The 16278-nt window shown below is 37.8% G+C and overlaps 1 protein-coding gene across 1 annotated transcript in view; it reads right to left on the reverse strand.

The window, feature by feature from the left end:
* Positions 1 to 3719: 3719 nt before the first annotated feature.
* SEMA3E (semaphorin 3E) overlaps positions 3720 to 16278 on the reverse strand; it is a 115932-nt gene continuing 103373 nt past the window's right edge. The window contains exons 13-17 of the mRNA XM_009899978.2: positions 15499 to 15540; positions 12585 to 12751; positions 6986 to 7053; positions 5237 to 5376; positions 3720 to 4284 (exon numbers count right to left, since the gene is read on the reverse strand). Of these exons, the coding sequence (XP_009898280.1) occupies positions 3832 to 4284; positions 5237 to 5376; positions 6986 to 7053; positions 12585 to 12751; positions 15499 to 15540 (870 nt within the window). The 3' untranslated portion in view covers positions 3720 to 3831. The remainder of the gene's footprint in view (positions 4285 to 5236; positions 5377 to 6985; positions 7054 to 12584; positions 12752 to 15498; positions 15541 to 16278) is intronic.

The following is a 16278-nucleotide window of genomic DNA, read 5'->3' on the forward strand; positions in this document are numbered from 1 at the left end:
AAAACCCACTCATTACTAATGGAGAAAGTAAGTATCACCCAAAGGCAAGACTTGTCAATCATAGCTTCATTTACGATAAATACTCCTATTAACTGGACATGAATTCTCCTTTAAAGGCAATAATTTGGTGAACTGAACAGGATTCCAGGGCTGATAGGAGCTGCATGCAGCCTTCTAGGTGACAGATGTAGAAAAGCTCACTTTCACTGAGCTTATCTGGACAGTGCAGCTTTCAGAAACATTTGTGCCTTCTGGACCCAGAGACATAAAGTTACATAAATAAGTCTAGCTTCACTGCTCCAAGATAGACTAAGGAGATTAATGGACATTTTCAAAAAGTAAAATGACTGCTTCATTTATGGGATTCCTCCCCTAAATCATAAAAAATAAAAGAAGAAAAGATAATCTGTACCTATGTTAGTTAATTCAAACACTTCTTCAAATACAACTGCTAACACTGCTATTCAGATACCTGTATATGGGACAAATATTTTTCTCTCTTACCTGTATAAAAAGATCTGTTTCATGCTGCAGAAAAGTTGTGTCGATGTTAAAAGACAACTTTGAGACACAGAAGCAAGGAATTTCATAGCAGGATAGCACTCTCCTGGCTTGATGTTCCAACAGAATCTGAGAGCACAGTAGTTTGTGCCAAGTGACAATTATCTTTGCACAAGATGACAACAAAAGAGCAGGAACGAAGCAAACTAAGTGTTTAGCCCAAGTGATCTGGCTTGTCCCTTGTGAAGAAGCTGGGCAGAGTTCAAAATTTTATCCAAGTTGGTTTTCAGTGAATTTCCATCAGTTAGAATTTTCTGAGTTTAAGTGACTGTGTTCCACTCTCAAAATGCATTCATAGTCAGAGCTTTTTTAAATCTACCTGACATTAACAGAGTAAATCTATCCATTACCCTGTGCCACAGTTTCTCACCCAGAAACAATTCAGTGACATTCCTGTGCCCTGATCTCTGCTCATAAAATGCATGATGAAGGCCATCTATAAATAACAATGTGCAGGTGGTGATCTCCACATAATTGTACTGTCTGGTGAAAATAAAATGTGGGAAATAATGCAGATTATTTCAGCCAAGTATACTTCTTAATTATATTTATAATTTGACAATTTCATGCACATACAAAATACATCAAACTCATAATGAAAAGAAGCAGACAATGCCCCCCAAATATACAAATAAGCATTTTAAATAACATTGTCTGTGAATGAGCACACTTGTTCATATCCTTCCAAAATACATTGTCACTTTTTCTCTGCTTCCATAGATGTCATAGCACTCTTTGAACAAGACCTTGTAGTTCTGAATTCTCACAGACTTTGCAAACATGAAAGCAGCAAGGTGTGAGCAAGAAATTCAATTTTTAAAGGGTAAATAAAAATTTTATGTAATTCTCCACATGTACCACTAAAGGGATGGAGAGCTAAATATCCACACCCTTGCATTAAATCAAGAATCTTGATTTGCATATCAGATGATTTCCACCTGAAATCTCAGAGAATGATACACAAAGATATATTTGTTCCAGCAGACTGAGGCACTGTTATTCCTTTCTAATAGTCCATTAATGGTACATTTGGCACTAGATTGTAGCAAGTGAATCAGAAGAAGTAAAATATAACTCCCATTACTGTTGAAAAGAAGTGGACTCCATAATTCATTGGAAAAGGATTTCAGCAGTGCTTTAACAACTTCCTATGAAGGATGCCAGTAAGGATTCCACAGGAGATTAAATTTAAATCAGAGACTTGTGCTGTTTGTGTTGTCTCTGCCACAGCTGTCAGTGATAGCATTTTCCATATAACTGTAAACATACACAGGATCCTAGCTGCAACTAAGTTCCATTAAACTGTCACAAAAAAAGTTAACTTATCCAGTCTCCTTTATCAGATCAAAGTTAACAACCATGTGAATTCATGCAGGCCTGTGAACCATGTCCAGTCCCATCTCTTAGGTAGGCTTTCTAGCTAAATGAAGAGCAAACCTTCAGATAAATTGATTTCCTTTACACAACTAGCTGACAGAGAGATTGTCTACTGTTATACCAACACAAGGTGAAAGCCAGTTTTGCTCATACTCCGGTTGATAACAATGTGCCCAGAGGCTCCTTTCAGATACTGGGACAGTTCGTGTTCCCAGAGGAACACAGCAGAGCTCAGCCAGCAGTTGTGGAATCCTCTTGCACACAGCCTGTTTGGAAAACCTTGACTTAGCATTGATTGCTGCATTTGTTAATATTGCAAACCTAGCAAACCTCTGTTATTCAGGCTGTTAATTCTGTCTAAGTCTAAATTCTGTTTCCTGATTAGAAGTTGAAGCTCAGCATGAAGCCCTGGGTTTGGTGAATTCCTTGTATATTTTCTTGGTAGCATCAAGGTCTGTACCTTGGGTATTTCTCCTGTTGGCATCATGTTCTCATTTGAAGAATGACTCCTTTGTGACTTCTTTGTGTTTACAACTTCTTCAACTTGTTTTTAGTATCTGATTGTCATATCAGATCCCTTAAGTAGTGAAATGCTAACTTTCCTGCATTTGATTTCTTGTATTCAAACAAAGATATTCTGCCCCTGGGGTGTTGCTTCTATTTTTTTCTCTTTTTCTTTTTTTCTTAATTAATTCTTGAAAAACTTAGATTTTAAGTGCCTTATTTCTTTGATCTCTTCACCCAGCACCACTCACAAGAGCAGCAGAGCAACCCTTCTGACCACAAATCACATATAAGGAAATTTTTTACCGGGAACAGACCCTGAAAGTATAGGAACACGGTAGCATCACACTATTCTTCTTTTTAGTCTACATCCTAATTTTTATGACTGCATTTTACCTGAAAAGCATGTTAACAGCATAAACCATTCCTTGCTTTAAATGCTTTCTCTCCAATACAAATTACTTCCAATATTGCCTTTTAAATCTGTGGATTTAGCACATAGAGACTAGAAGTGTGTGTTGAATAGAAACCAGCTGTGGATCTGGGAGACACTTTGCTGGAGTGGGCAGTAATATTGGATTTTGCTTCGTTTGGCCACAAGAGGGCACTGCCTCAATTCTTGTCATTGCTAAGGCTGTGTTCATTGCTAGAAACGAGAGACTTGCTTTCTAAGCAAACCGTTACTCCAAGTTTCTTTTATGCAGATAAGTCGATGAATTCAATTCTGTTTGTGTTTTCAGCATGCATTATACTTACATCAAGTTATTATGCTCGTGTCATTGAGCTTGTGAGAGCACACTGTGCTTCATAAATGAATGATAAAACAACAAAATAGTGGAAATGAAACAGGATTTCTCTTCATTAACTTTAGAAACAGCCGTCCACTGTATTAACACAACTCATTGTTCTCAGTGATAAATTCAGACAGGTCACACTCAAAAGGAAAGATCTTAAGAGGTGCCACTTTCAGAAGCACGAGAATTTGTGAAACAAAGATGTGTGTTATATTTTTCATCCGCTTGTGAATGCTTAGCTATTTGCATTTGTTAAATCTGCCATGATGTGCAACAACATACAGCACAAGCAAGGTCCACGCAGGAAACTGATTAAAGCACTCAAAATCTGAAGATTGTCACGTCCTCCCTAATGCAAAATGATGACTGCATTGACCTATTTAGAACCAGATAATTAAGAAGATTTTGTTTAAAATGCTTCCAAACAGTCACCATGAGTGTACAGTATAAGTTACCATAGCATTTTTGCTTTTCATCCCAATATTTTATATATATATAAACCTGTGTCATTTACCAAAACCAAGACCTATTTCTCCCTCTTATTTAAGTCCAATAAAATTTCCCCCAGAAAGAATGAATGGCTGGATTCTGTCCATCAAGAGTCAGCTATGTTCCTGGGCAATCGGTAGTGCTCGGGCCTGATTCTTGCTTTCTTCTCTTGAGGGTTGGCATATTTCCACTTTGATGGAGACATTTTCAGCTTTTTTCTCTTCTTATCTGTGCACCACACTTTTTCACAGTATTCTTCCACCCTCTGGAAGTTGCTATAACCTATTAGTTGAAGGAATTCCTTGTACCATGGTTTTGATGCCTGAGGTATACTGCTCTGCATTGGGCATGGCATTTTGTGAGGTATCTCTTCCTCATAGTCTTTATTGAACATTTCATCTACACGTTCTTCCTCAACTATTTCCAGAGTGATTTTCCTGACAGTGTGAACAATGCTGTGTTCCACTGTCTGACAGAAATAGATTCCTGCATCTAGTCGATGCAGCTTCAGGAACAAGAGACCAAGGTCCATTTTGATTATTCTATCATCTGTCTTCACCTGAAATATAAATCGATGTAGATATAGAGCACAAGCCTTTACTATTACACTAAAGCAGTGCAATGAATTCTGAATTATGTTTTCATGAATATGAAATTAGGCTAATATGAGATTAGACTAAGAGAGGAAAGCAGTCTGAAGAATCTGGCAAGCATGGAAAAACAGATAGTGGAGCAGATAGCTTTCTGTTTTCCCAGCATGGATTAGTCACTTATGTCTAAATCACAGAGGGAAATAAGGTTGAAACATGCAAATAAACTACTGGATGGAAAACAAATGGGCATTTGCCAGCTGACCTGTCTCTGCAGATTCTGTTACACATTGAAAAATGGTTTTGAGACAGCATTCACAGATATTGCACAGGATAACAGAATCATCATGGTTGGAAAAGACTTCTAAGATCATCAAGTCCAATGATTATCTAAATCTATCAGGATGTGGAAGCTACGCCCCCATAGAAATTTGTTCTGCACAAACTGTTTCTCTGCTATCACTAAGGTTTGTCTCAGACTGTTTCTCTGCTCCCCTTTCATCCATGGCAGGCTGTTCTGGGGACAGTACATTGCAGTTCAGGAACCACTTGGGTGCCTGCACCTCATTTGTACCAACTCAAGGCTGTTGTTTCACATCTGAGCTTGCACAAAGGTGAAGCAATAGCCACCCAGAATATTAGGGGTGCATTTTTTTCCCCTTCCCTTATCTCTCCCTATTCTTTCTCCTTCCCTTTTCTTTCGATTGGGAAAGAGGAAGGGGGAGCAGGGGAAGGATTCTCAGTCTTGCTCCCCATCTGAGCTCTTAAATTTCAGTTAAGGCTCAAACCACCACAGGAGGGCAGATGATTTTCCCTAACATCCATGTACATTTCAGCAACCAATTACAGGGCTTTCAGTAAAGATATAACATTGCTAGTAGTGAGCTTTCAGCTAAAAAGTAGGTATATAAGAATGTTTACCTCTTCTTTCTTAGTTTCATGTGCTCTCTGGACAAACCAGTTTACTTTTGCTTGTAAGGACCGAGGGGTGCACTCCAGAAGGGTGCTATTGTATTCTATTCCATAAACAAGTCGCTCCTCAGACTTTTCCATAACTTCACCTGGAAGGAAAAGAAGTGTTTAAAACGTATGTTCTACTACCAATACTTGTTGCATTCCATATTCAGGGTGTATCTAAATTTAAGAATTAAGTTTAATTCAGAACCAGCCAGATAGTGACTGAAAAGTGTTTGGTAAAAGTCTGATGTGGTTAGTTAATTTTCTGATCATCTGGCTAGCACAGGATCTGGCGATAAGATAAAGAGTCTGAACAGCGCCATAATTTAGTTTAGATTATACAGAGATAAACAGTTCTCATCCTTTCACACTGGTGATTGATTCTGCTTGATTCTTATGAAGAGTTCATCTATTTCATCTTCATCCAGTGAAACAGAAGGATTCAATATATGCTTAAAGAAAATAAATAGTTAAAACTATTTAGGGATATAAGTGACAGCAGATAGCTTTTTGCAGAAGGAAACTTTGAAAAAACCCTAACCAATATTACAAATACCCATGTTGTACATGTGTAAAATGAATTTATAGTTTTGCCCCAAGGGTGATAATAAAAACAAGATGAATGAAATAAATTAAAACTCAGTTCTGCTTTTTCACCCAACAAAACATCTGGAGGAAGATGAGATAGATGTTACACCAGTGGAGACCAATTGCCTCTTTAATGAAAACATTTTATTCCATATTAGCGAGAAATAATCTTGGGACCAATCATCTTTATACCCTGAAAGTACAGGGTTAGATACCATTGTGATTTCTGTGTGGCATTTCAAACTTACTACATCCTTAGTATTCCATATAGCAATATACTTTTCCAAAATCTACTATATCCTCCAATGGACTTAAATTTTAATGAAGCTTTCTCTGGTAAAAAAAATCTATCTAATATTTAATATCTAAAACTTTTTTCTGTCTAGATATCTATCTAAAAGAAACTTTTACATTTGATTTTTTTTCCCCAATAAATATGTTGGGTGAGATCCAAAATACTCAGGATACTTTTTCCTGTTTGTTTTGCAATTTACAGTACCAGTGTCAAATCATCACTTTCCAAGGTTTGGACAAGGACAACAACATTAGACACTATATTATATTTTTTTGGGACTGGGGGGTAGAGTGGGTGTTTTTGTTTGGTGTTTTGTTTTTGTTTGTATGTTTGCTTGGTTGGTTTTGTTTTGTTTGGGGCGGGGGGGGGGGGGGTAGAGGGGTGGGCAGGTTTAACAAAAACCTTGTTGACGCTCCTAAATACCCATTTGTGTTCTGACATGTCTTTGCCATGGAGTTCCTTCAATTCTGGCTGAGTGTCCTGGCAGTATTTCATATTTATTTCAGGATTCAGCCCCATTGTTTCTACCTGCTGCTACATCTTTCCACGTGCCTTGGAAGCCCTTGAGATGTAGTAGACACTTCCTTACTCTGAATGACAGAGCTTCAGGACTACCTGAATGCAGCTGACCTGCCATCAAAACAAAGTAATTCTTAAATCTGGATGACATGAGCTTATCTTCATGACTCTTACAACTTGTTTATAGGAATATGCCAGAAAAAAAAAAAGCAGGTGAGATGATGATCTGGCTCCTACTTTCCTACTTTTGGCTGCCTGTGCTCTCTGCTCCAGGCATTTCCTAGCAATTTGTAAACATTTGAGTAGATTACCAATGAACTGCTGGCCAAAGCACTGCTGCGCTGCATTTCCATGTCGAACATCTTGTCTGCGGAAACGTCTGGAGGGGAAAAAACAGCAATCACTTGAGATAACTTGTTTGGTCTGCAGGCTATTGGGCTTGTGCTCAAGTGACATTCATTAAAAAACATACAAATCTAAATCTTGATTCCTAAAAATTTAGAATAGAATAGAATAGAATAGAATAGAATAGAATAGAATAGAATAGAATTAACCAGGTTGGAAAAGACCTTCGAGTCCAACTTATCATCCTTAGAACTGCCTTCCAACATCTGAAGGGATCCTACAGGAAGGCTGGAGAGTAGCTTTTCATAAAGGTGTCTAGCCACAGCACTAGGAGGAATAATTTTAAACTTAGGGAGAATAGGTTTAGACTGAATCTTAAGAAGTTCTTCAGTGCAAGGTCATTGAGACTCTGGAGTAAGTTGGCCAGAGTGGTTGTGCACGCCCCCTTCCTGGAGGTGCTTAAGGGCAGAGTAGTAGGTGTACAGTATAGACATCATAAATGTTGGAAACAAGCAAAGCCAAGCAGTTTTGTTATTCTTGGTCTTTATTACGTAAGTAACGCCTTTTTCCAGCATTATGTGAACACAAAAGGCAGAACTTTTATTTGGCATAAATTGAATTCACTGAAAGTCTGTGGATTTACACTATGTATGCTTATGGATCTTACTTTGTATTTTTAAATTGGGATTAGACAGTGATTACTTTTTCAGTTCTGTCACATGTGGACTTCTGATCCAGTGGTGTTAGTGGACCAAGCAGACAGCTTTAACCTTTACTGATATTCAGAGCAGAATCAATGTTTTGCCATTGTTATTTCAGCACAGTATCACAGTATAACTAAGGTTGGAAGAGACCTCGAGGATCATCGAGTCCAACCTGTCACTACAGACCTCATGACTAGACAGAATCTGCAAATTTAGTGGGGAATCTGTTGGGCCTTGTAGGCAGAAGTGATAAAAGTACATGCATATTATTAAGTAAAAATTGAGATTCTGAGATAACAAAAGAACTTTATCATGCCCTGGGAGTTGTCATTGTAATGTACAGATACTGCAGCTGTGCTTACAAAGAGTTTTGCAAAGTGTCAGTGCTAAATAATGCTGCTACCAGCTTTGCATATCTGTGTATACAGATAACTCAGAAGAGATATTCTCTTACATGATCATACCTAAATACTGTAAACATTAGCTTTGAAGAAAAAGGAAAAAAACAACAAACAAGAAAACCCCACAGCTGTCAGTCCCAGCAGCCCTATTTAGCAGGAACAGGACAGTTAGCAGGCCCATATTATTTACTCCTCACTTCTTGAAGATCATTGTAGAGCTAAAAAAGGCCTAATCCTGTAAAACAGGAGATTTTTTTGGTTATTAGAAATATTCAAGGAAAAAAATTTCCACTCAGGAAAAAACAATTTCATTTGTTTGATGGAATTTTACAGTTGTGAGTATAAAGACTGTGGAAGATACATTTACCAGTGTCTTAACTTACTTTTTTGAAGACAAGATAAAAAAAAGAGAGGTGTTGAAAGACAAGGAGATCCTGAGAATTTTTTTTTACAAATACTGACATAAGCTTGGTATTTGTTATTTTTTTTCCCAAGTAATCATTTTAGAATTCCATGAATAATAGAGTACCAGACAATTCAGATCACCTAGTCTAAGGAACAAGTTCCAGAGATTAGCAAATCTACTGAATCTATGGAAGTGTCTTTTGCAATCTCTAACTTTGTGAGTTTAGATTTCAGTCGGTAACCCTGTGCTTTCAGGAACTTAGTAAAAATTATCTGGAAGAAAGCAATCCAGTTGTCATTATCACCATCATCCTCATGTTTCTTTATCCCAGAGATAGATAAGGCAAAGTTGAAAAGTCTCAGGGAGAAAAGGATTGTTGAGATTTGCAAAATTGAATCAGTAGAATGAATTTGGGCTTGCAGAACAAAATGATAGGATCCCCCACTCCTGCCTGGGCACCCAATTGCAGGCAGGCAACAAGGAAGGCCAGGAGGTTCAAGGGAAAACCCTATAGATCTGGGGAAAAAAATCTGTTAGGATCTCACTTGTTAGCCATGAGGAATAAGGATATTTGTGAATCTGGTGATGTGATGGAGAAAGAGGTCAGAGGGGAGAGAAGGCAGGAAAGCAACAGTCAGTTTCATAATATTAGCTAAGGAATCAGAGGTTACCAGACCTACTGAAGCTGAAAGACATTTTTAAATTACTTCAGTCTTGTTTCAGCCTGGATGGTGATCTGGCACAGCAGAGTCTCACTTGCAGAATTTAGGGCTTGTTTAGATAAAAATGGAACCTGCCTAAATCAGACTGCAGCATTTATTTAAGCCCTGGACTTCTTTCTTAACATACTTCATGGAAGGTGAATGCAAAATAATTTCCATCTAGCATCTTAAATTTGCAGTATGCCAGAGTCATGCACTTGTAACTACCATGACATTGTGTGCTGCACTGCCAGGTTCAAGATAGTGTATTTGGGGCTTGTTTTTTATTTCTCTTTAATGAAATCCTTTATTTATTTAACTATTCAGGCTATCAATTTTCAAGGAATTATAACATAAGCTTTCAAAATTCAATACATTAGGAACCAGATGTCAAGCAGAGGGGTATTTTCTGTATTTATGTTGCAGCTCTCTCTATATCATGTTTGTGTCTGAGTTTACAGTTTTTCTGTTTTGTGTTTCACTAAACACTTGCCATTCCTCAGAGGCATTCACCAGTAGTATTCACCACTAGGATCATTAGGATCATAGTCCTCACCAGTGGAACTGGAATTAAAGACAGAGTTCTTAGCAGTGCACTTCCTGCATTAGCAGGGCTACTTTTGCCTGTCAAAAGCCCATCACTGAGCAGACAGCAGTAGTATTAAAGCCAGGTCAAGTGTGCTTGAGGTACAGCTTAAGGTGCAGCTCCATAAGTCCTTATGGAGTAAGAGCTGACAGGAACAGGGAGATCAAGTGCTATCCAATGTCTCTTGTACTCACGTTTCTTGTACTACCCTGTACAGCTGAGACAAAGCCAAATCAAGATATGTATGCTCTGGGATGAAATATTTGTTTTATCCCAGTGGCCCAAACCAGCCATGGCAGGGACTTGCTTTCTCAGGATCACTTTGTATCAGGAAACTTCATGCTGTCTACTGAGACCTGCCTTTTCCAGCAGTGGTCTCCATCTGGTACTCAGCAGGAGGAAATTTAAAACAACTTCCATCTACATGTTCTGAGTGGCTCTCCCTGCTTCTTCATGTAACACAGTTAGTGTAAGCTCATGAATTTAAAATGCTCTGAGCTTCAGCTATGAGCTAAAGTGAACAAAGCAAATGCCATCCAGCCCTCTCAGCATTATTATTAGTACTTGCTTGTTTTTTCCAAACTCTTCTATGTAAACCAATTTTTTTCAGACTTGAAGAACATTCAATTGACTGCAAATACCTTTTTCACTACTGCAGTGTTTTATCTTAAGAGAAGGAGGGTGGTAAGAGCAGTATTTTCCTCTTTGTAAAACTGGATCTGATGAATGTTATGGTGGTAAGGCACAGGAGTGTGCCTGGGGTGCTGCCTGTATCACTCAGCTCTGGATAAATGCATGTGTCAGGAGACTTAAGGGTTGCTAATCTGGCAATTGTCTTAGGTGACACATATGTTTAAAATGTACAACAGAGTTCAGGACAGAATGAGCTCCTCTTTTTTTTTTTTTTTTTGACAATAAGTAGCTTGGAGAACAATATAAATGCTGACACAGTCCTATCAGGTTACTGGGAAATGTTTAACCCCCACCCTTCCTCAAATGACATTTATATGTGACTTTTAAAACTCATATGCTTTATAATTACAGTATTCTGATTTCTACTTATGGCATAGGAAATTAATTTCCTGGCCCACTATGTAGATCCTCATATTTCTTAAACTGGAGACTGAAAATTTTAGCCAGACTCATCTCTCACTGAACTGAAAACAAGAGCCTACTTCCTCCCTTAGGTCTGTGTACATGAGGCATTAGAAGGTTATGCAATCCTGCTTGTAAAGCTGGTGTAGATTTCTTATGCAGTTTAACCTTAATTATGGATTAATTCTTTATTTTGCTGAGTTATTGACTGTTTTTCATTTTCACATTTTAATGTGCTTTAACCCCCCAAAAATGAGTTACTTAATACTCTGTTCATTTTTCTTCTAGAAAAACCCAGGGAAATGTCTATTGTGGGGAACAATGCTTGTGACTGGCTGACTGTTCACCACCACTCTTTCGGCCCAGCCATCCAGCCAGTTCTTAACCCAGTGAAGCATCCACCCATTCAAGCCATGTGCAGCAAGTGTCTCCAGGAGGGTGCTGTGGAAGACAGTGTCAAATATTTTACTGAAGTCCAAATAAACAACATCCACAACCTTTCCCTCATCTACTAAATGGGTCCCCTAGTCATAGAAGGAAATCAGGTTTGTCTAACAGGACCTGCCCTTCATGAGTCCATGGTGACTGGGTCTGATCACCTGATTGCCTTGCACAAGCTGCATAATGGCACTAAAAATAATCTGTTCTATGACCAACACTGAGGTCAGACTGACAGTTATGTAGTTTGCTGGATCCACTTTCTGGACCTTCTTGCAAATTAGTGTCACATTTGCCAATATACAATCAAATGGGACCTCCCCACTTAGCCAGGACTGCTGGTAAATGATGGAAAGTGGCTTGGTGAGCACCTCTTGCTGTACTCTTTGGTGTATGACATCCGTCCCCTTTAGACTTGTCTGTGTCAAAGTGGTGCACCAGGTTGCTAACTGTTTCCTCTTAGATGACAGGGGCTTCATTTTGCTTCTTTCATGCTTGGTCAGGTGTCTGTGCAACTGAATTCGGTAGCTTGAGTTTGAGAGCAAAGGAAAGAGGACAGGTATATGGGAAATTACTGCACAAAACAGTGAAGGCCAGAAGCCATGAATAAGGTCATGATAGAGAGAAGTCTCCCCAAGGGAAAAACTGAAGCACTCAAATTTGGTTTTTGCTTTGAACTGGCCTCTAGCCTGACTTGTCTTAATATAGTCAGTGGAGAAAACCTAAGCCTACCCTAAGATATTGCAGATACTCTGGTTTCATTTTGGCTGAAGGAGGTTTCTGACACTTAACACAGATTCTTCTTTGCCTTTTTTTTTTTTTTTTTTTTCTTTTCCTTCTTCCTTCCCCCTCCACCCCCAGTAAATCCTGTTGTATGTTCTATTGCAGCTGTATAATACTACCAAAATTGGTCTCTGTGTCTCTAACGAATCTTTCTTCTGCACAACAAAAGATGTGTAAGAAAAGTGATGCTTGTTTAAAATTGCCTCAAAAAGTTATTATAAAGGACTCTGATTCATTCACAAAAATATTCCTACTATTGCAATTTATGCCATCCTGTTAATCTGGGTATTTTTCACCCCTTAAAGATGCAATAATAAATTAGCATTGAACATATCTACTCACTGCTCAGTTCTTTTTACGAGGGAAAGATTCGAAGTACTTTGTGTTACAGTAGCAACTTTTTACATAGGCATTTTGCAAACCAGATATCACAAAAAGCAGCATTTCTTACCTCTTTGCCTGCATTCCTGTAGGATAGTAACGGGAGCAGGAGATACCATCCCAAGCACAATATGGATCACGAGCCAGGCAGCAGTCTGCACAGGCAGTGCCATACATGTCACACTGATGGAACTTCACTTGTGCTATTACTGACTCAGATCCAACGTAGAGCTGTTGCTGGTGAGAAAAACAAGCAAACAAACAAATGCCACCACACATGATTAAATTCCTAGAACTTCCACTGAAACTTATGATACGAATGGAGTTATAATAAAATGTTAGGTTAGTTGTGCATCCAGACTGTGCCCTGATGGAGGCAGAGTTACTCTGTAGGAAAATACCTGATTACAGAATCAAGTCTACTGCATAGGATAGCAGAGCAAAAAGAAGGTAAAACCAACAAGTTTATTTTGGTATTTCCTTGCTTCTGAAGGTTCAGCTGTGTGTTTGAATAGGCAAGGGATTAAGCTTCTTTTTCTTTCTCAAGTTAGTTTCCAATGCCACCTTCTCTACACTTTTCTGTCACCTAATGGATCTGCAAAGAAACACTTGATGTGGAAGCTTTGAACAAAGAAGTTAAATTTTGGAGAAGTTTTAACCAATCTGAATCTTACAGTGGGATTTATCAAGTAAACTTAACTGTTGGTGAGGCTACTTACATGCAGTCACATATAGACATGCACAGCACTGCATAAAAGGTGGATTTATCTTTTGTTTGCTGGTGCTGCACAATCTTTTTTTGCCAATTTATTGGCAATAATTGACTTTAATATTTGTTGGGAGGGTTTGGGTTTTTTTCAGCATTAGCGTAAGACTGAATCTTGTGAGTTCACACAAATGTCCTCTTCAGATCAAGTGAAAGATGGCCAATTTGATTAATGAGCTGATGGCATAATAAATTCAGAAAAGAAAAACTTGAATTTACAGGGATCTGATAAAAAACCCCCAAACTTGTTATAGTGAATGTAAACAAGTTAACCAAGAAATGCACAGTGTGCACTACAGTAGGAATTGTTTATGCAGTCAGAAAAGGGATTCTTAATGAATACTTAAACTATGCTAAACCTAATGGTCAAACTTAGTCCATATTTCCCCCTTTTAGAGCAAGTTTTCAAAATGTAGTTATTTTAAATTCTTAAAGATCAAAAATAGAGGCAATTCATTTAGTCTGGCTTGACTATCACAAAAGAGGAATTCTATTTCAGATAGTTATTTTTTGTTCTTAATTATAACTACGGTATCTGATTAGGTCACAAAAATTTTAAACTTAGAAATGCCAGGAGGAGAGACTAGAAGAGGATGGTAATAGCAATGCTTGAAGACTTTTTGATATGAAGTAAACCAGAGTGGGAACTCAATATGGCTGGAATGATAAAGAAACCTTAGATTGATTTTTTTTTTTTTTTGACGGGAATTCTTTCTTGTCTGCAAAGGTTGCAGTGTGATTGTCTCAAAAGACATGAAGAACACTTTCAGTGAGACATATGAGATGGTATTTTTCTCTTTCATCTTTTAGCAGGGGTAAAGACTACTCTAATTCTTGGTTCATCAGAAGAGGGCAAAAAGCATATGATATCTAGCCAACTGAACATCAAAGAAGAACATTCCTTCCCAGACTCTGAAGATAACTAACTCAGCCCTGAAACATGATATTTTATTGTACCACTGACTTAGTGAAGACTGGTTAGTGTTTTAAGGATATTTTGACAAAGCTGGCAAGGGTGTCTCCACAGATTCACAAACTCCAAGGTCAAAAGAAACCAGCCAAAATAGTCAAGCTGAGAAGCTATGTAAATTCCTCTCCCCTATCCCCCCTTCCCCCAAAATGAATTTTTAAATAGACTTCTTCTTACAGACTCCATTTTAAAGATAAAATTAGTTGGTACAAACCCTGTTCCTAACATTGATTTTTAACATCTATTGTCCTTAGTACCAGATGCATGTACTTAGTACCTCAGTACTAACTGTACCCTATGTCAAGATTAGGTTTATCTACATTCAACAAGATGAACTCAGTTAATTCTTGATAATGCTTTACTATCAGTGTTCTGGAATCCCTACACACATACACTATGAAGTCACTCCATTGGGTAAAATTTTATATCTGAATATTCCTGTTCTCTCCTAGTCTTTTGTCCCATATCCTGAAAAAATAAACTACTTTTTTTCTTCAAACACTGGATTATTTTGGCAGCTTTTTTTACAATTCCTTATGAATTTTGCAGGTAGTTCTTGAATTAATAGAGTTGGCAATCTTCTTGGGAGCTAGCTGTAGTGGAGGAAGACTACTTCACTTTATATACAGTATTTCCGTTTCAATCTTTTAATCTATGATATGGTGTGGATATCTGTGATAAGGTACAGAAAAGAATCTGTCACAAGAGTAATAAATTAGGTATTTTTATTAGCCAAAACTCCAAAGGGAGTCATTCAACCAGCTTTTCATGGACAATTGAATATGTGGGAGATCCAGCAAGACTCTTTTTGCACTGATATCCCTAGGAAGTTCAGGTCTGTCTGTGTTTAGCAATAAGGAACTTTTCTGTGAGTTGCCATATCTACCAAGCTATTCCCTACTGTGATTACTATGCCAGTAGCTCATCAAACAGATTGGGTTTTACTTGCTTTGACATGAATGACAGTGTGAACTCAGGAGAATTCAAAACCATAAATGCTTCATAAAGAAACAGAACATACAACTGTAAGTTTATATTACAAAAAGACTACACCTATCAGAGCAGATCTCATTATTGGTGATTTATATTCTTTTGTCTGTCTGTTTATCCATCTATCTATCTATCTACATATCGACCTACCTACCTACCTATCGATCCACCTATCTACCTACCTACCTATGTCTATACACTTCATAGTTTTGTTACATTTAAGTCACAACCTTCCAATTTCAAATTTGTCAGACTTACCCTTTTTGATGAGATTTCCATAGAAATTATAGGAACTGGCACCTAGAAAATAGGAAATATTTACTTTCTTAGGAAAAAAAAAAATCTATGACAATAAATTAAGTAAAACTGTGCTGATGTTTACTTATTCAGCTTTGCTAGATACTTTGCTTCCTTTAAGTTCTGATGCTACAGACAGATATGAGGCAACTGTGACTTTCAGAAGGATTGCTTTAAAGGAGTTTACTTAAAACAACTACCCGACACTTAATTTAGGATTATCAGAGTCATAGGAACACTACAATTTTCCTGTCAAACATGACATTAGCCCTTGCCACCACTGAATCTCTTTTGTCCAACTTGAAAGTGATAAGTGGAGTGTTCTTTATAACAAAACATTCATTGAAGATAAGATAAAAATAGCAGGAATTCTTTCTTTTACCATTGTCCTCTCTGCCCTCTGCTCAGATTTCCTGAAGCAACAGCAAGATATAGTGTATTGAAAAGGAGATTTATTAGAAGAGCCAATTACTCTGATTTCCACACACCATAACACACACAGACACACACACCAGGTAACAAGTGAATGCAGGTACCATATTTGTCTGGCTGGATATTGGATTTTCCAAGAAGGTTAGCCTCCTACTCTTGTGGCTAACATGACATGATGTTAATACTTACTATGAGAATTTCATTGTACTAGCTTTTTCACATAGTAAATACTGAGCTTTAGTAATGAGTTATTCCTAAAAGCATGGAGTTTTGCCTCATTAGGACTCTGGTTTGCCCACTGTAAAGAGA

This window comes from Dryobates pubescens, chromosome Z (assembly GCF_014839835.1).
Source record: "Dryobates pubescens isolate bDryPub1 chromosome Z, bDryPub1.pri, whole genome shotgun sequence".
Classification (NCBI taxonomy): Eukaryota; Metazoa; Chordata; class Aves; order Piciformes; family Picidae; genus Dryobates; species Dryobates pubescens.